The 18,414-nt window shown below is 48.0% G+C and overlaps 1 protein-coding gene across 1 annotated transcript in view; it reads right to left on the reverse strand.

Annotated features, from left to right (window-relative positions):
• Positions 1–920: 920 nt before the first annotated feature.
• LOC103810287 (actin filament-associated protein 1-like 2) overlaps positions 921–18,414 on the reverse strand; it is a gene marked incomplete at both ends in the record, with an annotated part of 19,980 nt that continues 2,486 nt past the window's right edge. Inside the window, 9 exons of the mRNA XM_009083185.1 lie at positions 921–1,132; positions 1,756–1,860; positions 3,046–3,130; positions 3,908–3,997; positions 4,574–4,753; positions 5,287–5,492; positions 11,319–11,409; positions 15,573–15,664; positions 15,723–15,728. Of these exons, the coding sequence (XP_009081433.1) occupies positions 921–1,132; positions 1,756–1,860; positions 3,046–3,130; positions 3,908–3,997; positions 4,574–4,753; positions 5,287–5,492; positions 11,319–11,409; positions 15,573–15,664; positions 15,723–15,728 (1,067 nt within the window). The remainder of the gene's footprint in view (positions 1,133–1,755; positions 1,861–3,045; positions 3,131–3,907; positions 3,998–4,573; positions 4,754–5,286; positions 5,493–11,318; positions 11,410–15,572; positions 15,665–15,722; positions 15,729–18,414) is intronic.

Here is an 18,414-nt window from a genome sequence, read left to right on the forward strand (position 1 = left end):
ATATAATACACTTTCCAAACTGGAAAGTATATTTTAAGCTTTCAATCTGTTTTATTTAGCAGAGACTTCAGTCCCTGGGAAGCCTGCCAGCCAGCCAGTCTGTACATTGAGTCTGACATCCCAACAAAATACAAATTCTTCCATTCACAAAATGTAAATTTTCCCAGCACCTCTTCTTCACATCTGTAATTGGGCAAAAATTTCTTAGATACAGACATACCCTGAATCAGAAGCTAAACAAAAACATCTTCAAACTTCATGGCATGCCCTCAAAGTCAGTTGTTTAGCTATAAATATTCCACCCACTGGAAAAATACAGGAAATTGCTCACATTGTCCACCTCCTACTATAATCATGCTGTCGTCAGAGAGAACTAAGATTAGAGATAAACAGTCCTGGATGCAGGCAAAGGAAAGTAACAGATGGAGATGAATTCACTTGCACTTTCAGGGTCAGATCTGTGATTGGTTTGCTTGGGATGCATGACCTATGGCTTTGGGGCTCTGTCATCAAAAGATGAAGTTCCCTATTCCTCCTAACCACAGACTTAAATCCCTACAGTGGCATTCTTCTCATCTAACATTAACCATCTGAATTGCATTCCATAGAACCTAATTATCCAAGGTTATCCACTGGAGAAAGACAGGCATCTCCAGAGGACCCTTCATCCCATCCTAAGATGAGTGCCTAAGATGAAGGCTGAATGATCCTCTGGAGGCACCAGCATCAGACAGCCTGGATTATTTGGTATGTGGGACACCTTCTAGGTGACCACAGGCAGGCGAACCGAAGTCTCATGCTTCAGGTTCTGTTTTGCTGGACTGAGGGTTCCTATGGAGGACACCATTGGCATTTAGACCTACTAAGATGCCCAAGCTGATGACTTAAAAACAGAGCTTTCTTGGAGATATGCACCCTACCTCCAGAATGACCCGTTCTTCCCCGTTGTGCAGGATGCGGAAGGAGTAGAGATGATCAGGGCTTGGCTCTGGGATAATTTCACAACCTGCCAAACTCAGGGGCTGCTGAGCCATTTTGCTTCTGTTCTTGTCCTGGTAGAAATGGAGGTGACCATCCTTTATCTGACACCAACGTGACTTCCACTGACTGTTCACTAGCACATTCAGGTAACCTGCAAGCAAGTACAGCTCACTTAGACATTTTTTTACCCCACTGGGCGAGGAAATCCAAATTAATTTATGTGCATGGGGATGTCTAATGTTAAGAGACCACCAGACAACACAAAGCTAAAGAGCAAGAGCACAAAGACAAGCTGTCCTATCCATACAAAACAGGGTGAAAAGGGTAAAAATCTCTTCAAAATGAAACGTTCAAAATTCAGGTTAGGTTTGGAGCAGCAAGTTGGCTGCAGATGGTTGGACAAAGTCAGTCCCAGAAGGCAAATACCAGCTGACCCAGACAACTCTCTCCCTACTGGCTGCCACACCTTGGGCTGATGCCCAGGAAAAGCAGCATAGATGCCCACTGTGTGTATGTCTGACATTACATGCCCTTCCTCTTGGGTAGCCCTGCAAGCTATTGCTCATCCACAGTCACCTTAATGTGTACAAAACACCACAATCTGCATGGATTTACTGGCAGAGACCAAGCAGACTGTGGCCTCTTTGCACCCCAGAGCAGGACGCCTGGCACAGGCATATTTGAGGAGGATGATGCCTGGTTCTCATCCTGCTCTACACACTGAGATCCAGCCCTGAGGCAAGTCCCTTCAGTGGGGCTCATGCTGCCACTTACTTGAAGTCTCCAGGGATCTCTCTGGGCTTTCCAGGGAGCTGGACTTTTTCCGCCCAAGGTTCATCAGGTTGCTCAGTTTCAGGCCAGTTGTGCCCTTCTTCTTAACTACCAGAAATGAAAGAGACACATGCATGGCTTTCCCAGCTTACAGCCATACACACAGCCCCCTGTCCCAGCTGGGTGTCCTGCATTCACATCACACACATCCCTTGCAGAGGGCAAACCTGTGACTCAGGGACAGGCTGTAATTGTCCAAAGCCCAGGGAGCTGATGAGCAAGACAGCACCAGTAAGCTCAGTTAGAGATTTGCTGAAAATTCTAATTATACTGCTTTAAACTTGGGTTAGCTCTGACCAAAGGCCAGTCACTCCAAGAGCAGGGGGGAGGCTGTTTGCACAGGTCTTGTTGTGCATGTGCCTTCACTTCTTACACTACAAAGAATTGACTTTAAAACCATTACCCATAAACATTTACTCCATTCAAGTATTTTCCTCTCTAAAACAGGGACTCAAGGTGGGGAGGGGGAAAGTTTATGTTCAAAGAGCCTCCATCATTTTCCTACAGAGCACATCAGTCAGTGTGTGAATAAGGTTGTGTAATCACCAGGTAATACTGGTAATAAATTGATTTGGATGTTTTCAGCCCAGATTTTCCTACCTGCTATCATAACAAAATTATGAAGTCCAAGCATAGAGGGACACAGTAGCTGAACTCCACCTGTTGGGTGACTCCAGTGAGTCCTCAGCATGGATTTCTCTCTATCCACTATATAGATGAGTCCCACATTCTTCTAATACAGCATCTCCTCTGTTACTGTACTCACCTGTCCCATGTTATAGATGGGGAATGGGAATGCAGCTTAAAGCCCAGAGCTTGATGCCCTAGTGAGAAGGTGTAACTATCATCCCATTAAAGGCAGCTCAGCATTTCACACAGGACTCCAGATTTCTCTATAGGAAAGTCACTTTGATTGTATTTATGCCATCTCAAACTGTCCAAAGTGACTTGCCCAGAGTCAAGTAGGAGCTCTGTGGTAGACCAGATGTCACATTATGGTTTCTCAAACCCCATGCTAATTCTGTAACTGCTGAGAAATCCCAATATCCACCTGTTGCTTCTTTACAGAAATAATCACTGAAATCAAATTCACAGGCAGTGAATGCACACACAAAGCTTGCACCCTGCATCAGGTCTGTTTGAGGTGGCAGTGGCAGGAGATGCTACAGAAACCCTTGCCTCATGCAGGGTCAAGGGCCCATTTTCCCTGTCATTCCCAAGGTGAGGTTTTACCATCTTTTGTCTCAGCTGTCTCTGTGTGGCCATCTGTGCTGCTCCCACTCTCAGAAGCTGCAGAGTATCTCTCGGATACCTCCACCTGTCAACAAGCACCAGACACAAGCTCCACAGATGCATGTCACCCATTCCTCCACCCAGGACATACTGCAAAGACCTTTTTCCCCCTCTCCTGTATTATAAGGTCCCACCCTCTCTGTAGTGGTCACTTTCACCCAGACATCAGTTCACTCACTCTGTGCCCTTATTGTTTCTGAGCCCAGCATGGGCAGATCCAGCACATGCACCACTCCAGCTGGGCTCACCTCTGAGGTGACACTGGGGCACCACTGGTGGCACTCTATGGCCTCCTACCACCAGCCTGGATGGTGGGGGCATTTGACAGTCCCTGTAAGGCATGGGCAGAGACACTGGTCAGGTGCTCAAACAGGTCTGTTCTGGGTGTGCATCAGAGACTCATGAAAATTTCTTTCACCTCCCACTGTTTTGGGACAAGCTGCTCCCAGGTGAGTGTCACCTAAACCTGGATTAGAGATGGCCCAAGCCCTGGCGTCAAACATTCTATGTCCCTCCCAAAGCTCTTGGTGAACACAACTGTCCCATTGGATGAGATAGTGGCTGCTTCCCTGTATGGTGAGGGGCCAAATGCTGAATCAGTCTGAGGGCAAAGATATGGCTACAAAATTAGATTGCACAGGAAAATTAAGATTGTTCCAATAATGCTCCTTTTGAGCAGCACAGGGCTCTGGTTACACCCATATCAGTTTTTGCTCAGATAAAATTAGGGCACCTACATTATTATTTATTAAAGGGTGGAAAAGACTAGAGTGCTTGTTCCCCCTGTAGAGACAAGATGTACCTTTGGGTAACTGAGGCGCTGTGAATCTGGGATGTACTGGTTGCCTTCATTGCCTCCTTCACACAGCAGACCACTGGTCTCCTGGATTACCTGTGCAGAAGGGGAAGCCACAGTCTGTGAGAGTGCTACAGTAACAGAATCAATACTTCTCCCCAACCCAGGACAGACAAAACCACAGCAGCCTGGGAGACCCACAGTTTACAGTCCCTGTGACCCTGGGGACCATCCTGGTGTTGCAGCGGGCAGCCAGCAGGAACTGCTGGATCTGAGTCAGCCAGGAGAGGCTGGCAGCAAAGGCAGCCCCAGCATCTCACAGCCCTGATGCTGTTGTGGGCTCCACAAAGGCCTCTGCTGCTGCTCCTGTCTCAGGGGAAGGGCCACATTTACCCCTGCCCTCAGCCAATTTACGCTGGGCACCCACCCCAGACATCCCCCCTGCCACAGCAGCTGGGCTGGGAGGCAGCTGCATGCACTCCAGCATGCTGAAGGTGGCAGGGAACTGCAGGAAGAAGCTATCCCAGGAAATGAAAATTAAGTGGTGTATTTGTATAAAGGCTTGCAGCGAGGAAGGGAGCCAGAACACACAAGGACAGGGTTGAGATAAGATACAGTCTCCCAGCAAAGCATGGGAGCACCAGCAGGTCAAGTCCTGAAGGCACCACTGACCCTAAGCCACTGCTCTGCTTGGTCTTTACTCTGCAGCCCCAGCACGATGACATCAGCATTCATAGGGATGATTTTCAGCTTGTGCTCTTTCTTCCTCACTTGCTTTTCCTTGTGAATGACAGTGCAGCCCAGCAAATTCACGTCGAGCTGAGGGTTGTGGTCTTTGGAGCTCTTGTAGCACTGGGGAAGGAAGATGGGAGGGGGTAAGAGGCAAAGGAGGAGCCTTCCCTTGCTTGTCGGTGTGAACTCAACCCTGTATGTGACTCAGTGCCACCACATGCATTAAGTACACTGAAGAGAGGTCCTATAGGTCCTACAAAGCTGTGTCCTACAAAGTCTACACAGACTACACACAAGACATCTCTGCATGTATAGATACACATACATCTATGTGCATGTATATACATATAATCTGAAATACCTCTCACTGCTAGAGGGTCAGGCATGTGGTTAGCATGTGGGATTAACTGCTTAACCATCTCAAAAGGTTTCCCCCAAAAGCATCCCTAAACATTTTGGGGAGTTGGGATTTTGGTCATAAATGTGCCTTTGTGCCCCTCTCAGCAGTCCCATGCCCACGTTCCTTATGAAAATGGAATGAGATCCCCAAATCCCTGGGAAATGTCAGCCAGTTAACATGGCCTGAGGTGCCATTTCCCTCCCCAGCTCATGAAAACTGGTTGTTTTAGGCAGAGAGTGGAGGATCTACTCACCAGCAGCCTGGTGTCCTTGATAACACACAGCTGTTTTGCCCACTGTCCCAGCCACTTCTTTCTCCACAGGAAGGCACAGATGCGAGCGTCCTTCATCAGCTCGATGGTGGCCTCTGTGGATGGCCACTGATGGGTTGCTGACTTGCCTTTGCTGCTCTCTTCTTCATCATAAGATTCATAGGAACTACTAACAGCTTCACCATCTTCTATAACAAAAGAAAAACTCTATCACTACATACATTTATAGAAATAACTCTGAGCCTAATGCTTGCCTCAGCCATGCTCACACATGCAAAAGCTTCCAGTGCAGGGACGTGTCTTTTGAGGCTCTCCTACGGGAGGATAATCAATAGGAAAATAACCCTCATAGGTCCTTTTTTCTATCTAGCCCAACATTGCAATATTTTGTGCCTAACAGACTCTGTTAGCAAACACTCAAAAGACACTTCTCAGTTGACCACAAATTTGAGAACATTCCCTTAGACATTTTCTGATGTTTGCTGCTTCCCCCACGCTCCCCAGAGATGCTTTTTCTACTTTCCTCTTCAAGCCAAACACAATTTTTATGGCAATAGCAAGCTACAATCAGCCCTTGTCCTCTGAATGTCAGAAGTAAAAATGGTATTTGCAAGGCCATGCAGCAAGCAATGATCTTGAGATGTCATTCCACTTTCCCTCTCTGGGCTAACAGGTCCCCCTCTCTATACAGCATATAAGGGACAGCAAGGGGCTTTGAAGTAAAACACTATTGCAGCAGCAAATATTAGTCATAAATGGCAGCTGTGAGTAACAGTAATCACATTTTTCATGGCCATTCTTAAATAGATTGCTATGTTATTAGGAGTTGGGATTTTCAAGACCCAGCTCTAATGTACTGCAGGTTATTGGAGATTTCAGCTGATCATTGGTACCAGACTCATCAGAAACAATGAAAATGATCCCAGTGACTGCCGGGGGATTTGCAATGCTCTGCTGGCATTCACAGTACAGCTCTTATTCATGAGATAAGCTCACAGAGCAAGATGGTAAGACCTGGGCAGCATCTGTGTAGGGTTTTGCATTCTTGTCCTACCAAACAGCATTTAACATTTGTTAAGTTTCTCTCACTAGAATTTAATCTAATCTTAGCATCTACATAATAGTAACATTATCAGACTGGTGCAAATTAAAAAGAGAAAAGCAGTCAGAAAGAAGGAAAAAAAATCATTAGGAGCTTCACTGAAGAACATTTCAGTTTGGTTTATTTGTTGTTAAAATAAAAGTAGCTGAGATAAAGTAACAAAGCTACACCCTTATCCCCAGTGTAATCTCATTCTATAACATCCCTCAAGTGATCAAAGCTGCACCAATGAAACAAACTTGTTGAAAAGCAAATACTCCCTTACAAAGTCTCCACTACAGGCTCATCACCTCCATACCCTTAACGTACCAGACTATCCATCTTTTATGGGAAAACTTTACCTCCCTCAATGCACTCCCATTATGCAGACCTTGTCCACAGGCACCCTGCACAGAAATTCAGGTGGAGTAAAAGTGTTGAGGTTTCTCATCCCCACAAACACCTGCACTGCTAGGGATCCCTCCTTAAACAGCAGCAGCAACAAAGGTGCCTAAGGGAACCTCATCTAAATCTCCCTTCTTATCAACATGGGGCTATCACTAACTGCCCCTCTGGCCCCTTTTGGCAGTCTCTGGTGCCCCTCACCTAGGCATTAGGTCTCAGGCTGCCACCTTCTTCCTGGGGGAATAGCACTTTCCTTCCATGCTCTCAGTGGGAGCCTTGGCTGCTTATTTGTGCATCAACAACATCACAAATGTGGGTCCTCATGAGATGAGCTCTTCTCTAAGAGCTGTAACCATTGCTGACCTGATGACACTGCTATGGCCTCACGATGGAAAGGCCTTTACCAGGCTGTGTAGTTGGCAAACTAGCACAAACCTTGCTTGGGTGACTTGAGACAACAATGTGGTCACTATTAAGGCTCATTCAGTCCCAAGTCATACAGCTCAGGCACCACTGGCAGCAATGATCTCAGATGTCTTTATCTAAATCCACTTCTGCTCTCCTGTGTCTTCCCATGACCTCCCAGGGAGCTAAATCAATGCCATGATGCTGGAAGCTCCAACCATTGTGTACACCTGAGCTGCCTCTGCCCCAGCAGAGCACCTTCAACCATTCACCAAATGGCTACTCATCAATACAGCCAGCATTCCTACACATACAGAAACAGCAGAATAAAGGCTAGGGAAGTTCTCTTCACTGTCATCCTGAGCACAGGGAAAGCCACAAAAAGTGCTGCCTTGTGTATAACAAGCAGGGAGAGAAGAGAGGTGGTTACCCTCCATGCACATAACAGGCAATGCCAGGGGGAGATACCTGATCATCTTTGCTAGAACTGAGATGTTAGGAGGTTTTCTGTGGATTTTTTTTTTTTGTTCTTTAAAAAAAGGCACTTCAGGTTTGGAAAGCATGCCATACCCATTGTTATTGTGGCATAAATTACGCCCTCAGTAACCTGCAACCCTGGCCTGGGTCCAGCCGCAGCAAGCCTACCAAAAAGACCTGCACAGTCAAAAGGAAAGAGAAAGGGAAACAAAGTGAGAAAGCCACAGATAAGCAAATGCAGAGAACAAGGGCGTCAGTCTGGCTCAGCCCTGTGCTTCCATCAGCCAGTGGGGCTGTCCCATCCCTGCATGCCATACATATGGTGAGACTTCAAACAGGGACAACGTTTTCAAACCATCCCCTCAAACAAGGCAACCCCCTTTAAAACAGAATCATCGTCATCGTAATTAAAATCATCCAGGGCAGATGAGCTGTTTCAGCTGGAATAATTATTGCTCAGTTGGCAGCCACAGTCAGCCCTCCCGTGTTCACTCTGCTTCTTATCACACCCTCCAATTATGCAAAGGCGAGCGATAACGGTTTAACACATTTCAGCCCAGGAGGGAAGGGAAGCAGCAGCGTTTGCTGGGGCTGTAAAATGAAAGGCAGAGGCTTTCCCAGCGGAGGGGCGGGGATCCTGCTGATGAAAGAGGGACCCTGAGACCCGGCGGACTCACCGCCTCCTTCATGTTAATTAATTCACCCACGGTTTGCTACAGTGCCTCGCAGTCCCACCTCTGATGCTGCACGAAGCCTCTATCTCCTTAGCCCATCTGGAGGTTGCTTTGATGTCCTTTCTTGGCAGTGCACCCACTCATTTTAGCAGTGTTCCTATTTTTGTTTGCTTTCACTACGCCCATTTGTTTGGGGATTCATGGGTGTCTTCCAAGGCTCATGCTGTAATTCTGTCAGAAATACCACCATCACCTCCCTGGATCACTGATCCCTTCCCTGTCCAGCTTCTGGGGAAAAGGGGTGAGCACAGAGGGCTTGGCACGGATTACTGGGGCCAGGCTTTAGCATCCTTGCCCAGGGCAAACCCATGCATGTCCAGACTGCCCTTTAGCAACAGCAGTGACACCAAGGTCCCAAGGCGGTTGCTAGCAATGAGCATCACTCCATGTAGGACAGGTACAAGGCACTATCAACATCTGGTAAGGCACGGGGTGGAAAAGAAGGGGGGCAGGGAAGGGATGGGGAGCCCAGTTTTGTGCTTGTTGAAACAAAGGGCAGGACAGGGACCTGCAGGTTTGCCCACGTGCTACAGGATTTGCAGACTGATCTCTCGAGGCAAACCAGGGCATCAGCACCTTCCCAGCATCTCCCCCTGCATGCCATGCTTCACCTTCTCCTGAGCCCCAGCAGCCTTCTCCTGCCACATACCTGGCTGCTCCACCTCACTCCCTGCTCCTCCTTCTGGCTCACTCCAAAGCCCCACCTCAAACATGAGGCTGCCAAAAAGCACAGAAATTCTCAGTGATATGATGCTGCTTTCCTTTTCACACAAAGCACCTTAAAAGCTCTTGTCATTATAGCACACTGGGAGGTTTGTGTAGAAGGGACCTGCTGGGGCCTGCAGAGGGGACCAGGGGCAAAATAGTCACAGGAGGCAAAGGCATCACACACCTTGGTGGTGAGGGACTGCCTGGAATCCTACATCCCATCTCTGCTGGGTTCACAGACTCATCTCTCTGCTTACAGCTGTGATACTGCTTGGTAAAACACTGACCCTGCTGGTACAACAGCTGTTCACAGCAGCCACACTCAGAGCTGCCTCATTTTGATAGTGGTCCCATCATATGGGCTTTTCTCTCTTTTTGCAGGGCTCTGATCTCTCATTTCCTTAAGCATCTGACCGGCCTAGATTTCAGTGGATGGTGGATGTATTTGCAACTCGAGCAGCAGGTTACCAAGGGAAAGCAGAGGTGGAAGTTGGGTGTGTGTTTATCACTCCTGTCAGACAAGTCCCTGAACTCAGGGTGAGTTTATGGAGCTGCCTGGATAACATAAGGTGGGTATCCCAGCACATGGATCCATGACTGTTACTCCAGCTGATCCAGCATATGTCCTTTCATGCCATGGCTCTTAACATATTATCTACTTTCCAAATGTGCAGCAGGGGAAAAAAAACTTCATTTATCTTACAGTGCAGGCAACTGGAACTGCTCTGCCATGGGGATGAGGCTGCAGCACCCTGTGCTGCCCCTCCTGTGGGAGGGCTTCAACAGGCCCTGTGCATCACAGCCTTTACCTCATCAAACAACCCAGAGCGTTTCAGCAAAACACATGGCAGAGCTGGGGAAACCTCTCCTCTGTATGCTACACCCCAGTCACAATGAGTCTGCACCTTTTCCCAGCTGAGCTGGGTTGATCTTCCTGTTCACTGCTGTAATGTAGTTGCAGCCAGAACAGGATAGTTCAGTCAAACAAAGATTTTTCTACATCTCCCTTTTTTTGTTGTTTAGCCCTGTAACTCCTCAGCCTTCATGAGAGCAATGGCCCACACTGAGCCACGAGCTGTCCTGAAGTGCCAGGTGCACACAGGCAGTGAGGGATGTTCACACACATCAACCCTTGGCCACTTTGAACAGTGGCACCACTGGTGCTTCCCTGCCAGGAGCTTCAAAGTCCAGTGGTGCACACTGGAGCTGGAGGAGACTCAACTTCTCTCAGAAGCAGCTCAGATTCAACAGCCAAGGTTTAGATCCAAATCTTTTACCCTTAACTCTCACCTCTTTGCTTGCCTCGTCTCTCCCTGCCCAACTCTGCCCCATGCCACATACTCTGTGGCAGCCAAGGCTGATGAGCAGAGATCTGCATCTGCAGCAGTGATATAATCTGTTTCATTTGGGCTTAAATGGATTAGAAAGTGATGACAAGATCAGCTCTGCTATCAGATCAGAGGAAGGCAATCTCTCATGAAGGGTGTTCACTAAAAGAAGGATGCAGGAATACATCTTAAAAAGTGAGAATCTGGTTGCTCGGCCTGCATGCAGCAATCTCCTCCTGGAGGGGTGGGGACCCCATGGGTGATAGGTATGGGTGGCACTGCTGAGGACAGGGCTGGGAAGTGCTGACCCAGGCAGCAAATGAGTGCATGCAGAGGGAACCCACACGCTGTCCCCTCACACGAAGTGTGGCTTCCTAATCAAGTTTACAGATGGTTAAATGGCCACAAGAGACAGAGCTAAATAAATAGCCAATTATAAAAATGGTTATCACGCCTAAAAGACCAACAGAGCCATGGATTTTGAGCCCCAAGGGGACAATTAGAGCACTAGGACAGGAATTCAAGCCACCACAGTTTCACCACTCACTCCCGAATAGAAACCTGTGTTTGACTACAGCATATCTGCCAGAACCATCAAGACAAAGAGAACCCACAGTGGTTTGTCATATTTTACAGTGATGTTATATTAACCCAAGCATATTACTTACTTCTACAGGAAGGTTAAAAATTGGGTAATTAATTAGTCTTTTCTTTCCAAACAGCATTAGATCTGTAATATCAAGTGTGATCAGCAGCAGAAAACAAATTTGTCACACCAGCTGTAAGAAATGTCTGTGCTTTCATTTACTCATTCTCATAAACTTCAAGTCCTCCATCTCCCACATGAACCCCCACCAAGAGTTAGCTGTGATATACCATTTACAGAGATGTCATATGGCTCAGCCTCTTCATAATATCCCTCTGGGGATTCAATCTTGGGGACTGGAGGTTGCTTTGTTTCAGGAATCTGCAGAATAAATACATAAAAGAAGCATGATTTAAGGTAAAAACAGATCTTTGAAAATAATGGGGCATGCTTTGTTCTTTGTTTTTTTAGCACTCCAGTGCATCTCAGTGGATGAGATCTTTTAGATGTGTACACCAGGATATGGGACAGTTAGCTCAAATATAAAGAAATCCTTTGAAATTACTGTATAATTGTGTCATGAATGTTACTTTCTTTCATATTGCTGAAAGCCTTGAGAAGATCAACTCATAACAGCAGTTGCAACCCATTCCTCAAAAGTAGCAATTGCAACCCATTGGCCTGACCATGAACTGGGACTTCTGCCTGCTTCACTGACCCCCCTAAGCTGCTCATCACAATGGGGGATGATCCTCTGTGCTATGGATTATCTTATCAGGGAACCAGAAAGGACAGTTGGTGCAATCCTGGCTTTACACTGGAAGCTTAGCCTGAGCAGTTGCTGGTCGTGTCTCCAAGTCTCTGACTGATGGCAAACCAACAGCTAAAAACCTCTGTGTTAGAAACTATATCAGAAATCTTTAATTGTGCTCTGACAAAAAAAATGAAGGAAATGGACAAACAACATCGATGGAAATTCAACCTTTGAAAAGAGTCCAAGTGCTGGAAAATCCCTGTGGTGCCTGCCAAACCCCTCCCTAAACACAAGCAAGGGCTGGCAGGAAAAACAGTGTCTTGATCCTTTAGAAATACCAACAATGAGGAAAAAAACCCTGAAGCTAAGAAACAAACCTTTTACTTTTCAAGTAAGTCACTTTGCTATGGAACGTGAGACAACAGAGCTGGAGATCACAGTAGGATGAGCATACAGCTTACAGTCTTCCCAAATACATGGCATCCCATCTCCCAACGTGACCTAACAGCAGCTTCCCCTTGTTCTGCAGTGAGGTAACCCCTCTCCTCACCCGGGTCAAACCACTCCCACTCATCTGACAGCAGTATGCTCTGGCTCACAGCACCTCAGCTGGCCTCTGACCAGGGCTGTGCAAGCCCTGCAGAGAATGCTCACTGCACGCAGGGCTAAAGCCTCATTCCTTCCAGGAGGACAGGCAGAAGAGCAGGTCTCTCCCTCCAGAGACAGCAATGTTGAAGGTCATGGATCATGCATGGTCCTTCGTGCCAGCCCACGTGATTGCCCCTGGTGGTCTGGAGAAGAGGAGCCAGCTGGGCATCAGCACTGCAGGGCAGTCTAAGGCAAGATCAGCCCCTTTGCAGGTCATGCCAACACCATCAGCAAGTTCACAGCCGCCCATCCTGCCCCGGATACTTCCACCAACAGCTATTGGTGCCCAAAAGGGGAAAGGAAGCTTTGAAAGAAAAGGTTTACTGGCCAGCAACTGCCCACAAAGGGAAGCTGCTGAGCCTGTGGAAGCAAGGAACCCTGACCACACCAAAGTCATGTGTCCTGCTCCCATGTGCGTGAGCTGCCCATGGCTCTGCCAACCTCCCAAACTTCTCAAGTGTCTTGGATAAAATCTCCTTCTTATGTGGGTCTACCATATGCTGTGAGCAGACTCTCAACTTGTGCTCCAGAGCCATGTAGGACACTGCTGGAAAACACTTGCCTTCCAAACACTTGAAGGTTTAGGAACTTGTTCCAATATGTTAAATTAAAGAAACAAAACCAAACCCAGTCACTCCAAAGCTTTACTTAATTCCTTCCCTGGCCGGAGAATGTGTCTGTAATTGCCATCTCTGGTGGCCTCCTGTGCATAGTCAGCTCACACTGTGCCATGACCATAAACAAATTGCCTACACAAAGAAACTCTGTGGGTTCATTTGACACCATCCCACAAGTGTCAGGGAAGGGGCTGCCTCTCTTTTGTTTCCTACAGACAATGGAAGCCAACAGGGACTAGGAGGGACTGCACCTTAGCTGCCCCAGATGCTATTTTTTTCTCTTCTCTTTCCAAATGGCGTAGTTTTGTTTCTAGTTTAAGTCAAAGGGTATATATTGTGTTATTTAACCACACTGACCCTTGCAGAACATTTGCCTGTTGCATTATGGCACAATGAGCATGCAAACACCACACCACATGACTCTCATCTGCGGAAAGGGGCAGAGCTGCCAGGGCTGTGGCAGATGAGAGGTCACCAATGCCTAAGACATGGCAAGCAGAACTCATTGTTCTAGTTTAAGTCAAAGGGTATATATTGTGTTATTTAACCACACTGACCCTTGCAGAACATTTGCCTGTTGCATTATGGCACAATGAGCATGCAAACACCACACCACATGACTCTCATCTGCGGAAAGGGGCAGAGCTGCCAGGGCTGTGGCAGATGAGAGGTCACCAATGCCTAAGACATGGCAAGCAGAACTCATTGTTTAAAGACTGCTTTGGAATAAATCCAAATAAATTAGCGGGATTCATCTGGGCCACCCTTGTTGGGTCGCCCATTGACTGCTGGTGTCAGTGGATGCCAGGAACAATCTTCTGTGCAGAGCTTTCCCTCCAAATTTCTCCTTGTGACTCAAAAGGCAAGTGTAGAGCAACACACCACAGGGTGCTTTAGCATCACCAAACCACAGAAAACTCTGCAGAGCTAAAATAGACCTGAGTTCCTCTCTTAACCTCCCAGTTTCAGTGCCAGGAGTTATGCTCCCTCCTCCATCGCACAGGTGGCTGTGGCTCCTGCGCACACTGGGAGCCAGAAACACAGACAGGGAAGATCCATTTCCCCACATCAGCAATTTCCACATATTTCTTATATCTCAGATATCTTTGCTACCAACAGCTCACTGACACTCAGGTGCTCACAGTGAAGCGGTAGTTGACTGCTGTATCCAAGGGAGTGGTAAGCAGGTGCAAGAAAGTAGTTCCCAGCACAGGTCTATGAGAAGACAGATGGCTTAGGTACCCTTCTCAGCTAAAATCCAAGATTGTTTTTTTCCCTAATTCCCTCATTTAACTCCCTGATCAGAAAGCTCGGCTGCACCAAGCACAGGCAGAGATGCCCTGGGGACAACCAACTGCTGCTTTCCCAGTAGTGTCTTCGTTCCACTGAACTGCCATCTCTGAGAAACACAAAGACAAACAGCAATTCCTGCTCTGGTCACTGCTCCCAGGCAACTCCAGCTCCAGCACTGTGTCCCCAGCCAGCTGCGTGGGCAGAGCTCCCCAGGGCTGGAACAGCTCCCAGCAGGCAACTGCACTGCGGCCAAGGATTTGTCCTGCCCCCTTGTTTTCCCAGCTCCTCCAGCTAACTCCAGCTGAGCCACACAGCCCCCCAGGCAAAAGTCCTGGGGCTTCACCCTGCATCCTCCTTCCTGGGAAAAGAGCAGATCCTCCTCCGTGGTTGATGGATGTACCACCCACATCCTCGTCCATGCCTCCCCCTCTTCCCCATGCATACTCCCCTGCCCTCCTTTCCTTTCACATCCTGAAATCCCAGTTACAGTAATTCTCATGCTGCAACAAGTACTGAAAAGCAACATCCAGGGTCTCAAGGATGACCCATGTCTCTATGAGAGCTGAGCTGGCTTGCTGGCACAGAGACAACATCCCACTGAAAGCTGATGGTGTTTAACTGATTTATAGTTGCCCTACAGAAAAATCTAGTGCCAGCAACTTCTCCTCTCAGACCTGTGGGCTGTACAACACTGGCACAGCCATCCAATACACAGACAACACTAGGTGCTCCAGCTACTGTAAGCAAACCTCTGGTAATGGCCAAACTGAGTAAGGCTCTGCCAGCAAGGGAGATCCTGGCACTGCCCAATGACCACTCCACCACCCTGCAGCTGAAGGACTTCTGGCTTTTATAAGTCCACATCAGCAGCCCAGGCACAGCTGCTTTACAACTCAGGGGAGACTTCCAAACCAGCACCTGAGAGCCATCATCACCTTTGCTTCTTTGAAAACCTCACTTTTTCCTTGAGCCTGGATTGCCATGCAATGGGTGTGGGTCTCCCTAGCAGGGGACACAGCCCTGTTTGCACAGTGCTCCTGCAAACTCATGGGAAACCTGAGGCTCCCACAGCTGCCTGCTCCATCTGTGCCCAAGCTTTGGGAACCACAGGGGTTTCTGGATGCCCAGCCATCCCAGCTGCAGAGCCTGCACCAGCCACATGCTGACCTGCAGTGAAGGAGTTCAGAACCTCAGGCTGAGGTAGTAGAAAGCAAGGAATGTACAACACTTACCTTTGGAGGAGGGAGGTCTGGTAGACTCTTCTGAGGAGGGGACGAATGCAGTCCTGAGTCTCCATTGGTCAAGGAGTTTCTCTGATCCAGCACTGCAAGCCAGAATCACAATTATATCAATGACATATCTCCCAGGAGAGCACTCACTACCCTGGGCTGTGCTGGAGCAGCGAGGTGCTATTTCAGTAGGAAGCAGAGTGACAATTACAGGCAGGGCTACCATGTCATTTCAGGCCATAGCCAGGAATGTGACACTAGGAGACTCAGTAAAAGAGCTGACCTCTGGTTTTAGGACATATTTTTTCCTTCTGGAGGGAAAACTGTGAAGGCCAGACTCACTGCTGAGATTTTAAAGGGTCTTGAGAAGCATCATGGGCAGACATTACACAGTATCTGGAAATCCACAGCACTTTAGTCCTTGCTGGCTCTGATCCCTGCTGCTATGAACAGACAGGTCAGTGACTGGCTGCTCCCCTGCTGCCTTTCCCAAATACTGGATCTAACCCCACCCTGCTCTCAGGGCAAACTGCAAAGGTGGCCGCCTAGCTGAGTGCTCAGTGGCTTATCAAAGCCAGACATGAACAGTAATGTAGCTGCTGCTGAAGGAAGAGTTGCTCTTGAAGCAGCCCAGGCCAAACATGTGAAAGGGCATATCACAGCAGAACTGCTCCAGGCGATCTGTGTCTGCCTCTGGGAAGTCAGATTTTCCAAGCAGCTGAATGCAGAGTGATTCAGTAGCTGGAGGGTACGTTGAGGGCTCAGAAAACTTGTGTTCAGTCCCTCTTCCCCCACCACAGGGCTCCTGGGTGGCCTCAAGCAAATGTCCAAATCCCATGACCTCCAAGATAGTGCACAGCAGTAATGCTCGGGAACAAGTGGGAGCAAGGCATGAATGGCTGAAAAATGAAGAACTTTGAAGGCATTATCTTGTGCAGAGGGAAAGTTCCCTTTTACAGTGTTTCTCATGAAATACCTTGAAGAAACGAGGCTAAGGTATCCAGATATTGCAAGTCCAGCAAATTACATAAGGGAATTAGGTCCAAAATCTGCAGTGAGCTGATGCTGCAGCTTCTCTAGTCACCTGCTGATGCTCCAGCCACATTCCTCAGGCACATACAGAAACCGCCAAGGCATCGTGCAGTGCCCAGCAGTGGTCAGTGCTGTGCTGAGGAGATGTGAGCAGGAACTTTGCTGCATATTTCTGGGCTTTAAAAATAGAAGCTGGAAACTACATTACTCTGTTCACATCTGGGGCTTGGAAGCCACAATGACAGCTCTGGCCTGCCAGGCTGTGGCCAGCTCCTGGCTTAATTGCACAAAATTCCTAAACACACCTCTTGTGACAAATTGCTCCCTTTGTCATGGGTCTTCTGGTGATCTGCACTAAGGTAAGTCATGAGGACACAGGTCCATGGATCAGCAGACCATCTCCAGCCAGCTGTGTGCACCCCACAAGCAGGGCTGCTAGATGTCTTGTAAGGTTCAAACAGAGTAAAGCAGATGAGCCTATGACACCAACTGATCATGGGGAGATCCACCTACCAAAGTACCCCATGATTATACTGCTAGTTATATCTACAAGCTGCTGTTGGAGGTTGTTGGCCTTTTCTGTAAAGCACCAAGGGGGTGGCACTCTTGGGGCAGACACTTTCCACCAACAGCAGCTGCTGAGGCCATTGCTACTTTTGGGAGCACCAAAAACAAGGTTAAGATTTCCTAAAGCCTGAGTGAGCTAATCCCCAAGATTCTCTCTGTACTCACATTTGAACACACTGGGAACTTTATAGGGGTCTATTTAGCGGAGTGAAACAGACAGGTCAACTCACATCCTCCTGTGTCAGGCAGAACTTCCCATGCTCAGCTTCACAGAGGGGAAAACATTGCAGCAGCAAAAACCAGTGCCAAACCCTTCACAAGTGGTGGCCATCTGTTCTTGACTCTCCATAAAACCTAGTAATCATCCCACTGAACCTCACCGTGCCAGGAAAATGCTGTTTGATTTCTGTACCAGCAGTTTCTCCTCCTCCCACCAACCTTGGAGCATAGGATGGAGACCACAGCTTTGGTCCTCACCCTGCTGGAAACCTGCTCACTTCCATGGACACATGCCCATGTACTCCAGCTGAGGAGCAGAGCAGGATGAGATTTGATTTTCAGGCTCTCTGCAAGAAGAGCTACCACTTTAACCTTCATCCTTGACAAGACCCATGGGAAATGTCACAGGCTTTTCTGCTCTGTGGTTGCAGAGGAGAGCTATCTCTGTGTATGGAGACAAGCACCCAATGCATGACTTCAGTACGGAGAGTCCACACAGCAAGTGCTGTACATACCCCTTCCTTCTCCAGCTACACATGCCAGGCACCACAAATCACAGACTATTTCCTTACTGGAGTGGGAGGCAAGTATTTTTTTTCCTAGACAAGCATTAACACTTTGCAGCTGGCCTCTGATAAAGATGCCTCTCTAAAACCTGGAATTTGGAGACAATTTAGAAGGGAAAATGAGGAAGAAAAACCAGCCAAAATCCTTCTGAAATTTACACCTGTACTGTTACTAATCTGTGCTCTGTGTTCTTTGTAAAAGAATGTCACCTGGTATTTGGGCTAAGAGGAATGCAGTGTGCACCACCAGGAGACCTATGCATTGGTCCCACCTCCCAGGCCCCTGCCCCTGTGCTGAATTCCAGAAGGAGATGGCATTTGGCTCACTGAAGAGCCCCGGACTTGCCAGGTAGAGACTTGCTATGTTTCTTAAGCAAATGAGATCAAGTAAATGCTGCAGCCTTCATCACTCACTGCAGTGAATTCAGTTACTGTGCCATACAAAAGGCATCTCGAAAGAG

This window comes from Acanthisitta chloris, unplaced genomic scaffold (assembly GCF_000695815.1).
Source record: "Acanthisitta chloris isolate BGI_N310 unplaced genomic scaffold, ASM69581v1 scaffold39939, whole genome shotgun sequence".
Taxonomy (NCBI): Eukaryota; Metazoa; Chordata; class Aves; order Passeriformes; family Acanthisittidae; genus Acanthisitta; species Acanthisitta chloris.